The sequence below is a fragment of the Glycine soja genome, chromosome 15 (genome assembly GCF_004193775.1).
Source record: "Glycine soja cultivar W05 chromosome 15, ASM419377v2, whole genome shotgun sequence".
Classification (NCBI taxonomy): domain Eukaryota; kingdom Viridiplantae; phylum Streptophyta; class Magnoliopsida; order Fabales; family Fabaceae; genus Glycine; species Glycine soja.
Genome location: NC_041016.1, coordinates 133,443 through 152,188, shown reverse-complemented (window position 1 = coordinate 152,188; position 18,746 = coordinate 133,443). Strand labels below are relative to the sequence as shown.

The following is an 18,746-nucleotide window of genomic DNA, read 5'->3' as shown; positions in this document are numbered from 1 at the left end:
GGTGCAGGAAGCAAGTGGCTTAACCATTACTATCTTGAAGCGAAGACTCTTGCCAAATTGGTAGGTATGAATCCAGGAGAGACTAGTTAGAGTATTCTTTTCTGGGGAAGCTTCAGAGCAGTTTTCATACGAATGCCATATCATTTCTTGCCAACCACATAGTCCCACTACAACGACAAAAGTTACGTCTCACTACGTTTGCCAGGCCTCTTCAGGTTAGTCTCTAATAAAAGTTGACCCGGCACATACATACATGATTGAGGAGACTTTCTCAATAAAATGAAGTTTCACACGTCTTTATTTATTTTATTACAATTAAAACTAGAAATATTGAAGCCTAAAAAAATCTATATATTGTTTGATTTGACTTGATGTAAGTTATGTTTGAATGTGAGTTGTGAGCTAACTAAGAATTGCAAGTGGATCCATTTCTATTGCGACTTGGACTTGCTCAATCTCCTGAAATATCGGGACAGTGGTGTTTTGGGAACTGGAATGAATTTTCCAATTATCGCAAGAGGCCAGCTGTTAAAACAAGGTAATTAATTTAATCATGAATGAGACTGAGCGAGAGAGCTTATGTAAAATGAGAGCCAACCAACCTTAAAAGCCCAATACAAAGAGAAGCAAGCCACAGCTTCAAATCAAGCTTCACTGTCGTTGTGAATTTTCCAAGGAACTCTATTATGATTATCTAAACATTTTGACGTAGCCAGAGTCAGTCAGAAATTAAATGCACTCAAAATTAAGAATAAATTAATACTCATTCACCTGAAGCACGAAGGTCATTCCAACAATTCCCATGAAGAGACCGTTCTTAGTCACTCCCCGGAAGACATTCATCTCTTCTGGTTTTCGAGCATTGAACTCGTTGAATATCTGTAAAATCAATTGATTTTAGAGGGTTCCAATCCATCAACCAGCCAAATACTACTATCTCACTTACTTGGCAAAAGACGAATGCATTGAAAATTAAAGTATTCTTCACTTGTATGGTATGGGCTACAGAATCCTGATCATTACGTAGAATACTTTCACCACCGAAGTTAAGAACGAGAAGGACAGTGACTTGATAGAGAGCCTGCATTGCAATACTATTCGATCTATATATGCAAGTTTCTCCGATTCAATGATCTTAACTATTGAGTATGCATGGAATTTACCTGTACGCCCAAGTTCCTCCACATGACATTTGTTATAAGAGGTTCCCTGAAAGCCAAACATAAGATGTTAGTAAGCCCAAGTCTGCTTTTAATTTGAAATAAAAAGCCAAACAAACCTTCGGCCAACTGGTGATCTGTGCATAAGGTTGTCTGTTGGCGGTTCCGTAGCCAGTGCAAGAGCCCCAAGTGTGTCCATGATAAGGTTGACCCACAAAAGCTATACACAAATCGAATATTGTAAATGTGACTCTTATCTTGTTATTTGAATCATATCATATACTATTCAACAATAGAAGATGACAATGCAGGGTACCTGTACAGCATTTAAAGGAACATCACCAGAAGATATTGCTGCCACAACATTTATTACAAGAGCAGCTACATTAACAGTGAGCTGGAACTGAATAAATTTCTGAATATTTGCATATACAGAACGGCCCCAGCGAACAACCTACACAAAGTGAACTACACATCTCAGATAATCTGCTGAATGCTCGTGTTGTGTCTCCATGAATAAATTTATCTCTTAATCCAAGATGAAGCCAAAATCAAATCACAACTAGTCCTCCACTCCAGCCAAAATCAATCCGTGAATTAAAGTTTTAAAATATATCTACATAATTTGGAGTTTTTAGGGTTTTTTATATTTTTAAAAGTTTTTAGTAAATTTTTATAATTTATTTAATTTTTCGATCAATTAAGTTTTTGATTATAAATTTTATAAATAATTCTTAACTTTTTTTACCAATAACACCGAATGTCATATTGATGATTCATGAATCATGATTGTAAACATACATTGACTTACTCTAATAAGTCGTAGGCCGGTAATAAGAACCTATTTAATCATTTTTAGAAGTATACAGAGCACGTTAAAAACTTTTATAACCTATTATGACCTACTTTTAATAAAATTTCAGGAAGCTACTGAACAATTTAACATAAAATAAAAGCTAGACAAATCATTGCCAAAGAAATGTATATAAGTTCTTAAGTTGAGCATGTGAAATCATGTACCAATGACAGACACAAAAAAAAAAGACAACAAGCTTACCTTTACTACTGATGCAAAGTTATCATCCAAGATTATAATATCTGAACTTTCTTTTGCAACTTCTGTTCCTTGGATGCCCATAGAAAGACCAATATCTGCCTAAATTACATAATAGTAAAACACTGTATAAACTATAATAAAAAAATGGTAAAATTACATTTTTGATCCCCAATTTATTTCCAGTTTCGGATTTGGTCCCCCAATAATTTAATTCACGAATTAGGTCCTTTTATTTTGTAAAATCATGCAATGTTGGTCCCCCATGTCACAATTGGACGTTGACCGTTAGCAAGTGACGTTGACGGTGTCACGTGTCACTTTTTGATTGGATGATAACTGTCACGTGTCATGTTCTGATTAAATGTCAACTCCATGAAAGATGAAATGCATTATTGTTTCTATTGACCAATCAGAACATGACACGTAACAGTCATCATCTAATAAGAAAGTGACACGTGACAATCAACCTTCATTTGTAACGGTCAACGTTCAATTGTGGCCTGATGGACCAATATTGCATGATTTTACAGAATGGGAGGACTCAATTCGTGAATTAAACTACTGGGGTACCAAATCCGAAACTGAAGATAGACTGGAGGATAAAAAATGTAATTTTGTCCAAGGAAATTAATAGAATTGATAAACTCTAGGTTTTGATAATGAATTTTAAATTTCAACTTTTAAGCACACAAACAATCTGTTTGCATGATTTAAGTTATTTGATGATTAATTTTTCAGCATGACCCTCATATATTTTGAATTTGAATATAGGTGTTTTATGGTTTATAAAATTCTTTGATGATAGCTATTATTATATGCATTAACAAATTCTTTTATTATTTTGTTGAGAAATATTAGAAACACACTTAATCTCTAACCTTCTTTTATGGACATACTTTCTTTTATTGGTTGAAATCTATTGAATACTACAAAATTTTGTGAGTCTCATATTCTATTTAATAATTCTCTTTCTTAATTTTGTAATTTTTAATAAATTTTAACTAATAGAAAAAAAGTGTCTTTAAAGAGTGTTATTCACTTGAGTAAAGTTTTTGAAATGTACTTATGATGAAATATTCTCAATTAATTAATTTCCTTGACTTGGTATAACTATTTCTCTATCTTAATTAGAACAAGCAATTACACAAACAACAACAGAAAACAACTCCTATGAACAAATTAAAAAAATAAAAAATAAACAACTACTAGAATTGCAGGTTTGATTTTTCATTAATTTCTAGATAAAGAAACATCAAACTTACTATTATTTGTTGAGCAGAAGAAAAAAACTCTCAAAATAAGTAATATAGGATTTGACTTTTCTAAAGTATGAAGTGGATTTTAGAAATTAAATAAAGTGCAATAATAAATATTGATTAGAAAATTCATAGTTATATTAAAATAAAATATATGCACATGTAAAATGTCAAAAATTTATGTTTTCCATACTTTAGAGGAATCAAATCTATCTAAAGGTATAAATCAAATTACAGAAGCTCCAACTCGTATTATAAATATGTGTGTCCGTGCACTTTTTCCATGCAGTATTCTTATGAAAGAAACTAAAAAAAAAGAAGAAAAAACTTCAAAGTATTTTCAGGCCTAAAGACCTCTCTACATCCAAGAAATATACAGACCTCATGAAGTGCAGGAGCATCATTGGTGCCATCTCCTGTGACAGCAACAACTTCACCACCTGTACGTAGTGCTTGCACGAGCAACAGCTTGTCAGTAGGAGAAGACCTCCCCATAACCTATACATATATATATATATATATATATATATAAATATTTGCAAATCAATTCAAAAGCATATATTAAACATGTGGGGGATTTATTGTAGTATGGATAATAAGCGTGGACAGCATGTAAGGATAGTAGTGGATTAATAATATTCTCGAATATTTTAGGGAATGAATACCACAAAAAATCACAATGAAAGAACCATACTGTTATCTTTTTTGCAACTTGTTCCCTTTCTTTTTCAGATAGTTCACGGAATGTCTTTCCTTCAATTATATTTGGCTCAACAGCATCATCATTTGACATCAGTATTCCACACTCAAAAGCTATTGCTTTTGCTGTTTGAAGATTGTCACCCGTAACCATCCGTACCTGTGAGTTCACAGATATACAATGTGTTGGGTTGCCTTGATTTTAATATTTAGGAATTGAATATGGATAAACACTCATGCGCAAGTTATAAAGGCAGAATCCACATTCCAACACGGCCATTAATGATTTCAATGAACATCAATCTAAATATGAAAAAATCTTCTTGTTTAATCAATATGAAAACTATTCTCATCAAACATAAAATTACATATTACCTTAACACCGGCTTCGGTGCATATTTTCACAGCATCCTTGACTCCAGGGCGACAAGGATCCTGAACATGCAGATTAATGTGTGAGATGAAGGACTAAAGAGGCCTGATTTGAAAGTATTAAGGACAAAGTAAGCTCCAAAGCATAAAGTACATATAAAAATACCATATTCATACTCAATTTTTTTATACCAGAATACTTTCAACCTCAAAATTTGCCATCTTCACTAAACATGTGATACTTAAGTACATTTGTAGAACAGATCAAGTGAGAATATGAGAAGAACTAATCTTGAGAGTTTAATCTTAGTTGATGTTCTAGAATACTTCCTTTCACCACTTACAGTCTCACTTGATATGTTATAAGCATATGAACTAGAACACAAATCTTGTTGCCCTATTTATTCAGAGAAATGGAAGTTATAGAGCACAAAAAAATTTCAACAACTTTAACACATTTTAAAAATGAAAAAGAATCTTGCATTTTACCTTTATTCCAACAATAGCAAGCAAGACAAGCTCGTGTTCAGGTAAGGACCACTGGTCTAATTCCTCCTCATTTGATGGAATTTTGTCTAAATCATACGATCTGTATGCAATGGCAACACAACGCAAGCTCTGAGCAGCCATGTCTTCGATAGAGTTCTTGAAGAATACCTGGAATTTATAAATAAATATAATAGGAAAAGGAAAATGCTGCAAATTTAATTAACTGCCATGAGTCGCTAAGTTTTTGGAAAAATGAGTCTATTAATATCCAATATATAATTGCATAACTTGGCATTGGAGTAACTTGAAAAACAATTCACCGCATGGATATGGATAAAGTGATTTGGTGGTAGCCTTATAAAGATTTTAAATTTTAGTTAGCTATCAACCAAAAGAAGTTTTTTTTTGTTAATCTCCATTGGTTCGGGTCAATGACTTTAATTCCCTCAACAAATTTTCTATCACATGAAGCTGTTGTTTCTAACCTTCTCTTCTTCAATAGATTTCAAGTGACCATCAGAATCAAGATATTGAGTACATGTTCCTAGAACTATCTCCGCAGCTCCTTTCCAATGTATATGTACTGCAGAGTCCGGCTGCCAAGCAAATTACATTCAGTACTTCTGATTATCATACGAAAGATGATGGAAGACATCAAATGATTCGATATTAGAAAGTAAACATAATAATCTACTTCTGTAAATCAATAAATAGGTTCAAAATGAGAGCCTAAAATTGAAAGCGCATGGGATGGATATTTATTTATCATAATGGCAATAAGATACAATAAATAAGCAATGATTTGCAAAATAATTGTATCAAATGATTACCAGTTTCAGAGCAAGGCCTCCTCGCTTTTTCTCAGAATTGAAGGGGAAGACGTGTAGAATTGTTGAATTTGATCTAATAAGATCAAAATTCATCCCCAACTGCCAAGAGGGCTCAACAGATCAAAATCATTACCAAGCTAAAGCAAAGCAAAAAAAATAAAAAAATGGGGGGAAAAACAGTAAGGGTACCTTCACTGCCCAAGAAAGAATTGCCTTCTCCGTAGGAGACCCTGAAACCTCCACCTCTCCACCATCCTACCAAAGCAAGTGCACGCACAGAATGTAATGATACATAGATATTAATGCCATGATTCAAACATTCGTGAAATAAGAACCAAAGATGTAACGCCAGTTAATTAAAAATACAAGAGCAGGTTAGTAAAGAATCATCAATCAACTTGTATGTCGTTATCATTCACAAGAAGACCAGTGCAATCTCATATTAGTGAAAACAAATCAATAAATCCAGTTTGTTTATTATTTTTTAGCTTATAGAAGGTATTTGGTTCATATTAGTCAATACAAAAGAAACCGGCCACGATCACACTACACCACTAGTCGTAGTCATAACTCCCATTTTTAGAGTAACTTAAGAAGGACTTCACTAATATGCCACAGGCAGACAAAATTTACAGCCACAGGAGATATTTTAGTGCTTGCGACTGAACAGTTATTTTTATATTCAATTATAAAGCTTCAAACCCCGCTTATAAATTTGAATAATCTTTGCTTCTGATCTTGTTATACTATAGCTATTTGAATATTAAAGTGTGATGGGAAATATAATAACTAAGGTTTTATTTAATTTGTAAACCAAATCTTTTGCTTAGAATGTTAAAAAATAAAAATAAAAAATACATGTATTTCATTGTTTTTGTTCTATTAAATCTTATCAAATTTGACACAAATGAGTTTAGTTTAAAAACAAGAATATAAATTAACCAACTTAATTATCCATATTCAATAACCTATTTAATAAAATAAAATATAAATTTGATCTTAAATTTATTTAAATTCTATATATCTTATAATAAATTTTAAATAAATAATTTTATTTTATATGAATACGACTAAAACATAAATGAAAAAAATACAAACAAGCATGATTTATGACATTAAAGGAGATTACATTCTTCAACATAACCAAAAAAAATCTCATAATAAAAAACCATAACACATAAATGTTCAATCATCAATATTATAACACTTAAATATGGTTATAATATTACACTTTAACAGTTTCAATCTCATAATTTCCATGTCTATTCATAGTACACGCCTCTAATTAAATTTGAATCGCTCTTTACTACGTTCAACCCTCTCAATCCATTGTTTGTCTTGTTACCAAGTCTCCTAATTTTTTTTTATCATTGTTTTGGTCATTCAAGTCTAGAAAACTTCAAGCAAATGGTTCCTCAACTTTCGAATTTGCAATCCACATTGTGTGAGTCCTATCAACTCAGCAAGCATGTTACGGTGTTTTTTCCTAATAGAGTCAACAATCGGACTGAATTTCCTTTTGATATTGTTTTTTATGTTTGGGTTCTTAGTTGTGTTCCTTCTTTATTAGGATATATGTACGATCTCATCTAACATTAAGAAACAGTCTGTTGTTGTGAGGTTGAGAACAAAAAGTAGAGTCAGTGGCGGACTTAGGCTCATTTGAGGGGTACACTTGTATTAGGATATATGTACGATCTCATCTAACATTAAGAAACAGTCTGTTGTTGTGAGGTTGAGAACAAAAAGTAGAGTCAGTGGCGGACCTAGGCTCATTTGAGGGGGTACACTTGTATTATCTCATTTTTTAAAATTTATCAAATTTGTAAATAAAATTTTATATTTTTGTATTTTATTTTATCTATATTTATATAATTGAATCCCCTAATTTTGTTTTTTATAATTTAGACCCACTGATTTAGGGTCTTGGATCCACCATTAAGTAGAGTATAATGTTATAGCTCACGCTACTTGTGACCCCTTCTAGCTAAAGCATTTGCTTCAAAAGTTTAAGTTTTGTGAGGTTGGTCCTATGGTATTTGCTTGAGACAATCAATCAGCCTTGTATCTTTCTTCAAAGTCAATTTTTCATGAGAGAACTAAGTACATAGAAGTTGATTGTTGTTTCATCAAAGAGAAGATTCCCTTAGACATTATCAAAGCATCTATGAATTCGACAGACCAACTAGCAAACATCTTCACTAAGTCAATTTTTCATGAGAGAACTAAGTACATAAAAGTTTATTGTCGTTTCATCAAAGAGAAAATTCCCTTAGGCATTATCAGAATATCTTCTATGAATTCGAGAGACCAACTAGAAACATCTTCACTAAGTCTTTGCGGGGTCCTTGGATTTTGTATATGATATACTACCATCGCTTGATAGCTAAAATTTAGGGAAGTTTGCTACATCGTAGGATTAGGATATTAGTTTCGTATGTGCACCTTATCTCTTAAGGGATAATTCTTTCATGATTTTCTCTAATCTCTTGTATCTACCTAGTGCATTGTTCAAGTGAAATCAATACTACTTAGTCTTTCATCAGTTTCAGACTTTCAGTTTCCGAATTGTCCTCAATGTACTTTAATTCTAATTAAGTACTACAGCATTTGTTCCAGATCTTCTAGAAAACAACTGAACGCTTGCAAGCATCTACTATAAATTTGTGTGTTTGAAGAATCACATGCAAGATACCATTCTCGAAGAATAAATCCAATCAAACCCTGAGAAACAGTTAGTATTAGATTATGAGAATATCTTGAGCTAATCTAGTCCCAAATGTCTCAACATAAAAGGGAATTTTAGACATTGTTGTCAAGTAAAAGGCAGACCTTAGGCACAAAAACATTGCCAGTTGTATTTTGTGCAATGCCCTCATTTATCAAAGATAAAACTTCCGGATGCAATTTTGTCAAGTCATCTGGTGGGTTTAGTTTCTTCCTTCCAACACATGCCTCAACTACAGTCATCTATAATTCAAAAAATAAGTTACAATTAAATACTGATAATTCAAGGATTTCAAGTAAAATGAAGTAAGAAAATGCAGGTAGCTAGGTGTTAGCAGAATGAGCAAACAGCTTGTAAAACTATTAGATAGATATGTCTGCCAAAAATTATGGATATACTGCCAAGCTTTGATCTCAATTGGCATTGGGTGAGGTTCAACCCTGTACCAAGTCATCATTCTCTTTTCTTATCCACGTTCTTGCACCTCTAATTTGACCCAATGGGTCTATCATACAATTGAAGCCATTTACTGAACTGCTGATATGTTTTATGAGTTCCTTCTCTATTTTTTCTCCATATAACAACAACCAAGCCGTTTTCCCCTGGGTCTCTTTCTCCAAATTAGCTCTATATACACAATATATTGTTCTTCCGATCATATATAGCAGCCTAGCATGTGGAAGCAAAGCGCAAACAAAACAAAAAAAATCTCATGGTATTAATCTTCATGAAGCTAGATTATTTAAATTTCTAGAATCCTAGTACCAAAATAGATTATGAAAACCATTTGCATTTTTACTTAACAATAACATGCAGTGGACCACAAGAAAGCAATTTTTTTTTGGAAAAAAGTAATGACCAATCTGTTATGCAACCAATACCAACAGAGCTGCATCAATTAGATAACTCTTGGGAGCTTTTATTCATATGCATAAATGTAAATTATGGCCATAGCTTCTCTTGGACTATCCAACCCTCTGGCCACAGAACCCACCTGATTTAAGGTCAAAGTTCCAGTCTTATCACTGCAAATTGTTGTAGCAGATCCCATAGTTTCGCATGCTGACAGCCTTCGCACCTGCACGGAAGTAAGAAAATATGTTTCAAAACTGAATATGAAAATTAACAAATAATTGCAATGTGTTGACTGTTGGAGAACAAAAAGATACTTGCCAAGGCTTTGTCTGCCATCATTTTCCGCATTGAGTATGCCAAGCTATCATGGGTGTGGTCAAGGAGGAAAATTACACAGATTAGAATGAAACATCGGACAGCTTGGTTTTGGCTACGCATGTGTTGTACAAGGAAATAACTAGCAACATTTACTTACGTTAAGGTAACTGCTAAAGGTAGACCTTCGGGCACTGCAACCACCACAATTGTTACCTGCATGGCTCTATATTGAGTTGAAAAAACTATTACAAAAGATGTTTCAAAACATAATTCAGAATTCACACTTACTGCAATGGTAAAAATTTTGATGACCCCATCTACTGCTTCGCTAATACTAGTCTCTCCAGCAACAAATTGTACTCTTCCATCTAAATCTTTCGTATGGCCAGAGAAATATCTAGCATTCCAAAATCATTACACAACTAGCCAAAGTTGGCACTGAGCTTGTATTAATAAGTTCATAACCAACAAAAGAACAACTCATGTTTACCTTCCCAAGAGGACTGCAAGTACACAAACAGCTACAGTAAGCCCAACTATGCCAATAAAAGTTGCTACTCCATTCAAACGAACCTATTAAATGTCACTAAAAATATGTTAAAAGTTTAAACGTGACATTTATCTTTCTTTAAGGTACAGCTAAAGCAACAGTCTTTTCTTGGTTTTGGATGGGGGTAGGGGGGAACCTGTAATGGAGTCTCTTCTCCAGTATCCTCTGAGATACTTGCCATCAACAATCCCCACTCAGTATTTATACCAACACCAGTTACCTACAGATGACAGTAAAAAATAAGTCAGGGTGTAGTAACATTCTGAAAAAATTTGTTTCGTGTGCTTAAAATATGCCACTAGAATCATAAAAAATTCAAAATAGGAGTCCACTAGAATCATAAAAAATTCAAAATAGGAGTACATAAAACTTGCACATAACCATAAGGACCATGAATGACAAAATGACAATTTATATTTGAATAAAATAATTATTGAAATATGAAAGAATCAAATTTGTTGCATTAGAAATACACAAGCAATCTAATAGAATAATAATTAAAACAAAAAAATATATTAGGAAGCAGTTGAAACCAATGAAGATTCACATTCAAAATAAAAAATAAAAATCTCTATTACCAATTTAGAATACTTTTATTGATTTAGATATTGAGTGAGGAAAAGGAGAGGAAAAAAAACTATTTGCAGTGTGTATTGATGTGTTATTCAAATTCAATGTGACATAAAAGACAAAATATGAATTCTTAAAGTTGTACTATACTTTTAATCGTAATAAAATAAGAAAATAAATCATAAAATAAAAAATAAATATAAAAACTAATCCAAAAATATAATAAGGAAAAATAGAAATATGGCAATAAAAAAATATAATAATAGAAATATGCCAACATTCCGGCTTAAACTCAAGTAGGAGCAGAGGGAACCAACTTGAGTTTGAAAACAAAGGTACAGAAGCATGCAAGGTCAAATCTGATTGGTAGAGATGGGGTCAGACTGCATGAAGGATCCAAGACAAGTCAAACTACATTTGGAAGTGTAGACAAGGCCACACTACACATATGAGAGAGCTAGACTTTATTTGGGGTCAGAGATGGGAACAAATCCAATCTACAAAACAGATATGCTGAAAAAATGAGCCAATCTACTAAAAGATGGGCTAAAACAAAGAAAATTTGTGAAAAGACAAACTTAAACAGATCCAATCTGTGGAAAGAAGTTGGAATGGTGGCAACAAGGCATTGCAGGATAGTTTCCTAAAACTGAAAACTCAAAGTGACAAAACTCGAAAATGAAAGATCATGGTTCAGTGATAATCAAGTTTCATGAACTCATTAGGACAGAAAGGAGGAATTATTCTCAAGAAATGGATACCATAACTCTAATACCAAGTCTAAATTATGCAAATTTGTGTTGATGTATTATTCAATGTGATATAAAAGATAAAATACTAATCCTTATTTATAATTGTACTAGACTCTTACTAGTTATTCCTAATTAACTAAAGAAATAAATCATAAGTTAAGGAAATCTAGAAATTAATCCTGAGAGATAATAAGGAAAATAGAAATGACAATCAAACCAAAAAATAATGATAATATGGAAATAAGCTAACAATAATCAACAAGGTAAGACAATCAGCGTTCTCATGATCAGCTGGTGCAGCCAGCATATCATTATGTTAAAGAAAATATTAGCATGCATGCTGCTTAAGATCAGAATGTAGCATGTGAACTACATAAACCAGAAACTTTTTACACTAAAATAATTCGAAACCATAAAACCAATCATGCTTATGTCAACAAAGACTTCTCATCAAATAACAGGCAGAGTAGCATAACAGGATATAACATCACATTATACCAGCATAGCACCAACTCCATCTGCTACTTTGCAACCAGACATCAAAAAAGGTGCTTTTTGATCCTTGTGAATCTGCAGAACATTTATTGCTTAAAAATCATAAGGATTAAAAACTAATAATTAGGTCAATAGAAGATATGAACAACATACAATCTTGCTTTCACCAGTCATACTCGATTCATCAATGGCAAGCGAGTGACCAGTGATTACAACTCCATCAGCAGGAACCTGAGAACATCCATATAGTAGTTCACATAGAAAACTAGTCAGTCCTTGTTTGGTTAAACACTAAAATCAATTTCTCCCACCACAGCACATGTTCAAATGTAAAATTTACAGCTGAGATTAATTTAACCGCATCTCAATTATATTCAACTATTCAAAATCAATTCTACCCCAACTAAAAAACAGACCTTCAATTTGGAGAGCAACAAAATGAAATACTTTGCAAACTCACCTGATCTCCTATTTTAAGGGGCACTAAATCACCAACAACAATATCAAATATGGATATTTGTATTGTTCTGCCACCTCTAATGACCTGTAATGAGTACAATAGTACATACTCAGCTTAACTTCCACAAGATGTTTTAATAGTATAATGTTACACACCTCCAATTTTATATTTTGTTTCTCTGCATTTAAATTCTGAAACTGCAAAGATTGCCGATAATCACTGACAGCTGGCAAACAAAAAGGCAAAAGTAAAAACATAGATATCTGAGTAAAAGTTAGGGACCTTCCTGACCTTCGTCTTCAGGGATTCTAATAACCTTTATTAAATCATACTAATTATTAAGTAAAACATGTTAAATATTTTTAAATTCCCAAAATATTAAATATTTTCATTTCACAATAGTAGTTTTATTTTATTTCTTTGATCAACAACCTTTCATCCTTAAATTTCATAAACTAAAACTTGTACTAGATTAATTAATATACGAATTACAGATTGTTAAAAGGAACATAAATAATTCAAGGACAAATAAGCTATTCCACACAGTCACGTGTGCATAGTTTAGGAGAAATTATTTTATAGACATTGTTATTTTTAACAGAAAAAATAAATAATATGAGAACAATCTAAACAATTTGGATCCTTCCTCTCATCTTTCTATCTTTTTCTTAACACTTTATATTATCTTTGACTCTCCTAATAAGATTGCTAACTGAATTACACTCATTTAATTCTCTTTTCTTCTCTCTCAAGTCATTTCATATAGTATTGATTTTTCTTTTTTTTTTCATTCTCAAAGGTTATATTGAAACTAGTTTCTGTAATAAAATTTACTTTCTACAATGTAACTATTTTTATACATTAGCAATGATGTCACACTTTCTAAAGTTTCGGAAATTAATTTCTAAGAAAAGGTATTTTGAAAAAGAAAAAAAAAACCAGCTCCCAAGTACAAGTAGCAGCCTGTTGGCATTGGCGTATTAAAAAATAAGCGTTCATTCCAAACCAGCCGAATGGACACGTAGAAACATTTTGCCAAGATTATATACATCTAATTCATTAAAACAATAAGAAACTATTAAATAAATTACCTGTAACTATAATGACAAGAAAAACAGCGAAAGCAATGCTGCCCCCGTCGTACCACCCTTCTTCCAAGCCCTAGCGATTAGAAATAAAGGAAAAATATAAACATTCGTGAACGTTGTCAACGTCAACATAATGTAAGAAACATTACACTATTACATTGATACCAAGCACACCATGAAGAAACATGCATACTGAGAGAGCCACAGCAAGTCCCGAAATAAACACTTAAAAATATTCATTTCAAATCACTTTGTTTTGTACACGTAGTCAAATGTTGAACAATGGGAGGAAAAAAATTCTAAAGAAGAGTGTAAAATAATATAATAAATATATAAAATAAATATAAAATAGCAATAATCGTTTCACATATTTGTAACTAATTAAAATCATCTTAAATATAATAGTTAAAATAATTGTTATAGAAATTAATGAATTTATAACAATATATAATTAGGCCACAGAATAAAAAACTTATCCTATCCGTATACTTTTAATAAATTTTATTTTTATACTTGTTTTTAATAAAAATTATACTTATTTTTTATCTCTTGTAACATGTGAGAAAATATTTTGATGCGAAAAAGAAGGTCGGAAAAAAGAAGCAAGAGAGTGTAAAAAGAAGGAAAATAAAATGAAATAATCAGCTTTCAAAAGTATAATATATTAATGATATATATATATATATATATATATATATATATATATATATATATTTTATAATATAGTTTAATTATGGGTTGTCTCCAAACAATATTAAAAGACATTGACTACGTTCTTTTTGGAGTAAGTAGTTAATCTACTTAGTAGCATTTTTATATTCTTTTAAAAATCTATTCTTATGTGATCTTTGAAATTCTAGAAATATTTGAGAATGAAGTAAAATGTTTATTTTCGTTTGATTGGAATTTATTCTTTAAGATTTTGGATAAGGTATTTAAGAGTGGATATTAGATTTTATTTATTTATTTATTGTGAGTTTATAATCGATTATCATTCACTACAATAAAGAGATAATATAACATATGAGTCGAATACTCATAGTATATGTTTTATGTTTGCTATAGCGAAGAGATAATGTAGCTTATGAGTCAAATACTCATAGTAAATATATGTATTTTTTTCTGTTTGCTGCAACTAAGAGAGAATACAACCTATGGGTTAAATATTCATAGTTCCTAAAGATTCATTTGCTGCAACGAAAAAATGATGCAACCTATAAGCTAAATGTCATAGTTCTATAAGTATCGTTCATCACAATGAAGAGATAATATGGTCTATGTGCACACAGTAGAATGAAAGTTTTTAGAAAGTTATTATTCTTGAATACAAATTTATATGTAGTTCCAAAAGTTTTCAAGAAAGTATATAATAGTTTCTTAAAGTGAGTTGTATTTATTTCGCTTTTATTTAAGGTTTAATTACCCATTTAATCCCTGTAATTTCCAAACTTATCTTTTTTAGTCCCTATAATTAATAAGTTGATTTTTTAGTCCCTGAAGTTTATATTTTGATTTCCAAAAGATTCCTGCCATTAATTTTTTTTAACTCATAGTTAAAAAAATTTAACGACAAGGACCTTTTGGAAATTAAAATGTAAACTTTAAGGACTAAAAGAGATAAGTTTGGAAACTATAGAGACTAAATGACTAATTAAATCTTTATTTGATATCATTTAATTTTTTTTGGATGTAAAGACTCGTGTTAAATTCGTGTTCTCCTTCTTGTGTGCTTTGTATTTTATGCTCTCACTAAGTCTTGGTAACTTATCCTTTTCTTTTATTATTTTTTTACTCATATACACATTGTAGTTGAGTAGTTGACTTCCTAGAATTTGTTGACTACCCAGAAATTTGTTTATCTTTTTGGTAGGTCTTCATTGCATTTAATGAAGAGTATTTTTTTTTGTGACTCTAGTATTATGTAGCTATAGGAATAAAGGTAGGAATAGATATAGAGAAAATCTCTTTATTTTGAGATGTAGATGACCCTATTTTATAAATATGCTTATGGTGTAATTATGATATTTTGAGACGCTTGATTAGTATGTATGACCATCATAACTATTAGTTGATATTTTGGATAGGATGTTAAAGGCCAATGTTATGATTTGTGACCTTGATATCTAACTGTTGGATCTGGATATATATATATATATATATAAATTTGTATGGATATATGATATGTTTTCACAAGTTATTCAATATATTATTTATTCTGTTTTTAGGAAAAACTTTATGAGATTTTCAATAACCTCTTTTAATTGATCTTTTAATTGTGATTTGGAGTGACGTACTCTTAAACGAATCAGACTAAAAAAATTATAATTTGTGCATAGATCATAATCTAAAAGTGGATCGTGACCATTAATGAATTGTGAATGAAATGTGGTGATATATCTTGCATTTTTATGCAGTATGCCATGCTTAGGTATGGCAGATTCCTTGTCCCTCCACTTAAGAAGTAATGGGAGGTTAAAAAGTAATACTCTCTCTTTAATTTTATTTGTCACTAGTACTTTTTAATTGAGGGAACATCAAATGAAAACATGTGATTTATTTTCACTAAACAGGGGACCCAACCCACTATTACCGTTATGATTGATAAGAATTACCACAAGCAAATAAGGGTGTTAATGGTACCTCTGTTTTTATTCCAAGTACCAACGACACTACAGCTGCTATAATCAATATTATAAGAGTCAGATCTTGCCAAGATTCCCATAGAAACCTCTGTAAAACAACCAGACAGAATTAATAATATCAGCATAGCAAAGCAACTGATTCATCAACAAGTGTAATGTAATTAGAATGTAATTAGAAATAAAAAAAAAAGTAGATAAAAAAGAATATACCCAGAAACTTCTCCCCTTTTTCCGAGGGTATGTATTAGTTCCAAATGCATTTTTCCTCTTTGATAGATCAACATCATCTCCACTAATCCCCTTATCCGGATTTGATTTTAGTAAATTTGATAAGCCTTTAACCTGAATAAGACATAGCACTGGAGTATATTAGCAAAGCAGATCGCTTCAACATAAGGTCACAAACAAAAATGTGTTGAAGTAGACTTGCCCCTCCGTATTGTTGTAAAGCAGAAATATTCTGATTCTTAGTCATTGAAACAAGTTGTTCGAGCCCAACTGTATATTCACCAACTGGAGATGGGGATGCCACTGCTGCTTTACTTGTCACTATAATCCAAAATATTAAGTGAAAGAGGGTAATAAGTACTGTATTTTTGTTAAAACATTAGTCACAACTCAACGCAGTTAGGTGAACGTAGCGCTATAAGCCTATATATGAAGAAACCAAAACAGAAGAAAACAAGAAACAAGATTCATATTACAGCAATACTATAACGGTGGACGACTTTCTGTCTCTCACCAGTTCATGTACGGCGTATCAACATAAGAATAGTTAAATTATAGCATACCTAGTTCCCGTTCACCAGCCAATCTGAAAAGCAATGCTGCCTAATAGAAGAATTGAATTGATTAGAAAAGAAGGTTAGAATGAATGAATGAATTGAATTAAGATTAAACATTAATTACTCACTCTGATGACTTGTGCGTGGGATCTAATCATGCTTTTCTTTTGCTCTTTCTCCTCTTCCTTTTTCAAGTCAAGAGTGTACCTAAAACGCCTGGACGCATTGAGCACGAAAGCTGCTTGCTGCAAATTCATTACAGTTAATAAGATAGATAGAAAAAATCATGCAGAGAGAAGAGAGATTATAGTGACGTTATTACTCTCCAACGCTTGAGGGCCTCGGGAGGTGCATTTTTGGTATGCGTAATATCGAAAGGATCGTCCGGATCAGCGAGCAAGTCGTCGTCATCGTTGTCGTCGGTGGGAGGGTCGTCAGGGTGGCTGGTGCTGGTAATGGTGACGGTGAGAAGGCCATTGGAGGAGGAGGTAGAACCACGAGAGGTGGAGGCTATGTTAACGTTGCTCATGTCTCTATCCCTTCCTTCACGAATCACAATTCAATTCCAAAGAATGCTGGCTAGGCGTGGTCCTTCGATTTCCCCCTTCTCCGACTCCAACCAACCCAACGCAATGGCAAATTGGCAATGCTGCATCTCTCTCCTATTTCCTATTGTTGGCCAATGCTATGCTATTTCTATTGCTGGATCGGACCATCTCAATTCTCATTCATACATCTCTCTCTCTCCAATTGCTTCTATTCTAAATATAGAATTCCAAGACATCCTTCCCGCCAAATATATATACTGTTTAATATGTTTTCTATATATAAAAATATACAATAGCAAGATTTTCATATACTCCAATCAAATTTTACAATCACTTTCAATTGCTAGCTGAGGCTTGATTGGAGTGTTTTATGTTTTCATTTAAAAAAACAGAAAATAAAAGTGAAAATACATTTGTTTAAAACTTAGAAAATATTTTCTGATTTTTTTTTAAAAAAAAACAAAGCCCCAAACTGAAAATAACAAATCATTTTTTTCTGAAGAAGTGAAAACACAATATCACTTTAGAGTATTTTCTTCTCAATACATGTTTTTTTTTTTTACAGTTTTGAATGTTCTTTTTTTTTTATTCTTTATGGTTATGGTTGAGTAGTTTTTTTTAAGGAGATGTGACAAGCTATTTGGGGAGATTATGATGTGTAATGAATTATGAAGTTATCTTTAAATACTGCAGGGGGGTTGTTATGTCTTTGGAGTAAGGAGTACTTTAGTTTGAATAATTCATTTCAAAGAGATGGATATATTGGCCTTGAAGGAACATGGAAGGAAGGTGGACAAAGTGTTATTTTTGTCAATGTTTATTCACCATGCGAGTTAGAGTTGAAAAGAAGGTTATCGGAGGAGTTGAAAAGTCTAAAAGAGAATAGCTCTTGTGATCATTGGAAGGAAGTTTACATGGTATCGATCAAATGGGTTGGCAAGGATGATTGACTAGAACAACTCGTCAGCATGTATCAAAACATTAACAAATCATCACCTCACAATACCATGAGTTATCAAGACTTGGATGATTATTATTCAGGACTTGGTTAACCTAAGTCCAAAGGCAAATACACATCAACAAATCAACACC

The 18,746-nt window shown here is 32.0% G+C and overlaps 1 protein-coding gene across 1 annotated transcript; it reads right to left on the bottom strand.

Moving 5' to 3' along the window:
* Positions 1-121: 121 nt before the first annotated feature.
* On the bottom strand, positions 122-18,052 carry LOC114387847 (calcium-transporting ATPase 9, plasma membrane-type-like). Its single transcript, XM_028348065.1, has 33 exons — positions 17,429-18,052; positions 17,235-17,351; positions 17,113-17,152; positions 16,752-16,870; positions 16,532-16,663; positions 16,320-16,409; positions 13,683-13,752; positions 12,747-12,817; positions 12,592-12,675; positions 12,285-12,362; positions 12,135-12,206; positions 10,451-10,534; positions 10,255-10,337; positions 10,053-10,161; positions 9,922-9,977; positions 9,765-9,807; positions 9,586-9,669; positions 8,696-8,833; positions 6,053-6,118; positions 5,864-5,962; positions 5,519-5,629; positions 5,034-5,201; positions 4,548-4,607; positions 4,168-4,332; positions 3,855-3,971; positions 2,218-2,316; positions 1,477-1,614; positions 1,280-1,380; positions 1,164-1,209; positions 947-1,081; positions 772-879; positions 603-694; positions 122-525 (listed from the first exon to the last, which is right to left on the bottom strand). The coding sequence occupies exons 1-33, from the start codon at positions 17,633-17,635 to the stop codon at positions 432-434; spliced, it is 3,276 nt and encodes a 1,091-aa protein (XP_028203866.1). The 5' UTR covers positions 17,636-18,052; the 3' UTR covers positions 122-431.
* Between the last annotated feature and the right edge of the window lie 694 nt (positions 18,053-18,746).

Bases quoted from the DNA above. Each gene is read 5' to 3' on its own strand.
- LOC114387847 (XM_028348065.1), bottom strand. From the start codon at position 17,635: ATGAGCAACGTTAACATAGCCTCCACCTCTCGTGGTTCTACCTCCTCC. The intron at 9,978-10,052 runs GTAAGTGTGAAT...AGAGCCATGCAG, and splicing joins TCAAAATTTTTACCATTGCA to GTAACAATTGTGGTGGTTGC. The intron at 695-771 runs GTGAATGAGTAT...CAAAATGTTTAG, and splicing joins GAATGACCTTCGTGCTTCAG to ATAATCATAATAGAGTTCCT.